A 4,095-nucleotide genomic window follows, 5' to 3' on the forward strand; every position below is an offset into this window, starting at 1 on the left:
TTGAATCATACAATTAACTAACACGAATTAATTCTAATAAATGAAAATCCTCCCCTGCAAAATGATTAAACTAACGTCGTGACCCGGTAAACACAAACGCCTGTGATTAGTCCATCCTAAGCAGCGCTGAGAAAAGTAACAGGAAACCGCACGGATATAAACATCACATTTGACCAATCAGAGACAACGCCGGTCACTAAGCCCCGCCCACTGCACGGTCTAGTCGCTTGTTGTCGATGGCCACGTGTGCTAGACTGACCTTTAGATACAGATGGATGCCCAGTTCTCGTGATTAACACAGGACCTTCATTATTCACTGATGTATTATTAATCGATCGCAGTCTAGATTGATAGGTTTAATGGTTAGTCAGCTGCTAACACGAGTGATGGCGGCTCTGTGCCGGCTCGCGCCTCACCTTCAGATCTGCAGATCAATCTGGCACAAACCCGACGATCTCCTGAAGAACGAGTTGGTTCAGAGACACATTAAACGCGTGATCGACGAGCAGAAGTGCATTTCTAGTCGTTTAGATGGCGGACAGGTGACTGAGTCTGACAGGAGAGCGTTAAACCTGCGACTGGCCGAAGTGTGCAAGCTGGTGAAGGCGTTCGAGAGAGCTCAGCTAGCGTTCAGAGAGCTGACGGAGATACAGACTCTGCTTCACAGTGAGTGACCACTGACCCGAGCCAAATTATTCATCTGTAAGCTGTAGTTATTACCAGGAGTTGTGTGCAAGTGTTCCTCATGTGTTCTAGACAGCAGAGCTGAAGACCAGCAGATGCTTGTGCTCCTGCGAGAGGAACACGAAGAGCTGAGCAGAAGAGCAGAGAAGCTGAACAAGGAGGTTTGGACTGTTCCTCTCTGATTTAGACCTTGACTCATCTGTCAGAAAGTGTTAAGGGAATAAGTCGTTCACACAGATATGAGAATGAACTGTTAATGTGCTCATCCTCGGATCATCTGAGATCAGGATGAGTTTGTGTCTTCATCAGGTTTGGAGAAATGTAGCACTGCATCAGTGTCTCAGCAATGGATGCTCTGCAGTGAATGGGTGCCGTCAGAATGAGAGTCCAAACAGCTGATAAAAACATCACAATAATCCACAGCACTCCAGTCCATCAGTTAACATCTGGAGAAGACAAAAGCTGAAACACATCCAGCATTAAGATGTTTTTATCCATAATAACTCTTCCTCCAGTGAGTCAGTGTTCTGGTGTGAATCAGGAGAGAAATCTGCACAGATCAAGCAGCGTTTAAACAGCTCTAAACACACATGTGGCTGGATTTTGATGTGAGAGACAACAGCAGATGCACTTTTTCACTGGAGGAAGAGTTATTATGGATTATGGACTCGTATAAAAACATCTTAATGCTGGATGTGTTTCAGCTTTTGTCTTCTCCAGATGTTAACTGATGGACTGGAGTGCTGTGGATTATTGTGATGTTTTTATCAGCTGTTTGGACTCTCATTCTGACGGCACCCATTCACTGCAGAGCATCCATTGCTGACACACTGATGCAGTGCTACATTTCTCCAAACCTCATCTGGGATGAACTGAGGGTGAGCAGCACATCTTCAGTTTTGGTGAACTGTTCTTTTATAAGTAATTGTGACAGAAGGAATTAAAGAGTGTCAATGTTGATTTAATGTCCTCAGCTGATTGAGACGCTGGTTCCCGCTGATGATCTCGACAGCAGAAGCGTCATCCTGGAGGTGGCAGCGGGACGAACCACTGGAGGTTTGATCATCTTCAGATCAGACACGAGTCATTCTCTGACAGTGGTTTGATGCTTGTGTGTCTGTCTGTGTGTGGTGTGTGTGTGTGGTGTGTGTGTCTGTCTGTGTGTGTGTGGTGTGTGTGTCTGTCTGTGTGTGTGTGGTGTGTGTGTCTGTCTGTGTGTGTGTGTGGTGTGTGTGTGTGTCTGTCTGTGTGTGTGTGGTGTGTGTGTCTGTCTGTGTGTGTGTGTGGTGTGTGTGTCTGTCTGTGTGTGACTGTGTATCTGTATCTGTGTGTGTGTGTGTGTGTGTGACTGTGTGTCTGTGTCTGTCTCTGTGTGTGTGTGTGTGTGTGTGTCTGTATCTGTGTCTGTCTCTCTGTGTGTGTGTATCTGTGTCTGTCTCTGTGTGTGTGACTGTGTGTCTGTGTGTGTGTGTGACTGTGTGTCTGTCTCTGTGTGTGTGTGTGTGAGTGGCTGTGTGTGTGTCTGTGTCTGTCTCTGTGTGTGTGTGTGTGTGAGTGACTGTGTGTCTGTCTCTGTGTGTGTGTGTGTGACTGTGTGTCTGTGTCTGTCTCTGTGTGTGTTGATATAGGTGACATCTGCCAGCAGTTCACCAGAGAGATGTTTGACATGTATCAGGGATTCATCTCCTATAAACACTGGGACTTTGAGCTCTTCAATTACACTCCGGCAGATTACGGTACGCTGCGTTACCCATCATCCTCTCTGAGTGTGTGCGTTGAGTGTGGCTGATGGTTTGCTGTGACGTCAGGTGGTCTCCATCACGCTGCCGTGAGGATCTCCGGGGGGTCTGTGTACCGCTGGCTGAGGTTCGAGGGCGGGACACACCGAGTGCAGAGGATTCCTGAAGTGGGTCTGTCGTCACGCATGCAGCGCATTCACACGGGAACCATGACGGTCATAGTGCTTCCACAGCCTCGTGATGTCAGGCCACGCTCCAGCGATTTAATAGCATTGTGTGTGTGTTTAGTTTTGTTGAGTCTTATGATGTTTAACATCTCTACAGGTGGACATTCACATCGCATCTAAAGACCTGCGCATCGACACGTTCAGATCGCGCGGCGCAGGAGGTCAGAGCGTCAACACCACCGACAGCGCCGTACGTGCGGTTCACCTGCCCACAGGTGCGTCCGAGCAAGAGCACTGCCACAGGTGCGTCCGAGCGAGAGCACTGCCACAGGTGCGTCCGAGCGAGTGCACTGCCACGGGTGCGTCCGAGCGAGAGCACTGCCACGGGTGCGTCCGAGCGAGAGCACTGCCACGGGCGCGTCCGAGCGAGAGCACTGCCACGGGTGCGTCCGAACGAGTACACTGCCACGGGTGCGTCCGAGCGAGAGCACTGCCACGGGTGCATCCGAGCCACTGTTTTTTTTTTTATTATAACATATGCTATAATTAAGCAATATCACAGAGCAAGGGAGCTGTTTTCATAAATATGAGCACGACTGCAAATGCGATAGTGATTTGTTTTAAACAAGTAGTTAATAATAACTTAAATTACTGTTTCACCAGTGAAAATAATTCCAAACCAATCCACAGATGAACTGTTTTGTTACCAAACGAATCAAATGATTCCATGACTCACTCATTAAGGGATTTTTCCACTACCTACTGATGCTTTTACTTTCATATTTAAAAGTAACATTTCATTTTTCCATAATACTTCTATATTAAAATGTTTATATATATAATACAGTAATCGTATAATAATATTTACGCAGTGGTAATTATAGTGTAAATTATCAGTGCATGTCTAAATGTGTATCTTTCAGATGAATTTGACGAGTGCTGCCTGGTCTTGTTCTTGTTCTGGTCTGGATTATCCTGTGGTCTGGACTCTGTCTTGTTTTCAGGAACAGTAGCTGAATGCCAGCAGTTTCGCTCTCAGCTGCAGAACCGTGACGCAGCGCTGCGTGTGCTCCGGGCCCGACTGTACCAGAGCATCATGGGACGGCAGACAGCGCAGACGCACGCCGCACGCAGACAACAGGTGAGTTACCTGTCAGATCAAACCAAATACTACAAACGACCCTTTACTGCAGTGACTTTAAACACTTCATAATGACGTTTAATAACATGAACAGGCTTTATTACATTGTAAATGTGTTTGTGTCTCAGGTCGGCACTCGATCTCAGTCGGAGAGAATTCGCACGTATAACTTCAGTCAAGATCGTGTGACGGACCACAGGATCGGTTATGTGACGCGTGACATCAAGGTAACGGGACAGGGGGCGCATCTGAGTTTTGTTTGGAAACACAGTTGTTTAGTTCCATTTGGATCCATTAATACTGTGTGTGTGTATGTGTGTGGTGTGTGTGTGTGTGTATATCTGTGTGGTGTGTGTGTGTGTGT

General features: G+C 47.1%; 1 protein-coding gene across 1 annotated transcript in view; it reads left to right on the forward strand.

The window, feature by feature from the left end:
• Window positions 1-200: 200 nt before the first annotated feature.
• The window catches only part of mtrf1 (mitochondrial translational release factor 1), a 5,963-nt gene continuing 2,068 nt past the window's right edge, over window positions 201-4,095 (forward strand). Inside the window, exons 1-8 of the mRNA XM_016239933.1 lie at window positions 201-666; window positions 757-845; window positions 1,659-1,740; window positions 2,313-2,420; window positions 2,493-2,665; window positions 2,748-2,865; window positions 3,595-3,731; window positions 3,860-3,958. Coding sequence (XP_016095419.1) covers window positions 360-666; window positions 757-845; window positions 1,659-1,740; window positions 2,313-2,420; window positions 2,493-2,665; window positions 2,748-2,865; window positions 3,595-3,731; window positions 3,860-3,958 — 1,113 coding nt within the window. The 5' untranslated portion in view covers window positions 201-359. The remainder of the gene's footprint in view (window positions 667-756; window positions 846-1,658; window positions 1,741-2,312; window positions 2,421-2,492; window positions 2,666-2,747; window positions 2,866-3,594; window positions 3,732-3,859; window positions 3,959-4,095) is intronic.

This window comes from Sinocyclocheilus grahami, unplaced genomic scaffold (genome assembly GCF_001515645.1).
Source record: "Sinocyclocheilus grahami isolate Dianchi unplaced genomic scaffold, SAMN03320097.WGS_v1.1 scaffold577.1, whole genome shotgun sequence".
Classification (NCBI taxonomy): Eukaryota; Metazoa; Chordata; class Actinopteri; order Cypriniformes; family Cyprinidae; genus Sinocyclocheilus; species Sinocyclocheilus grahami.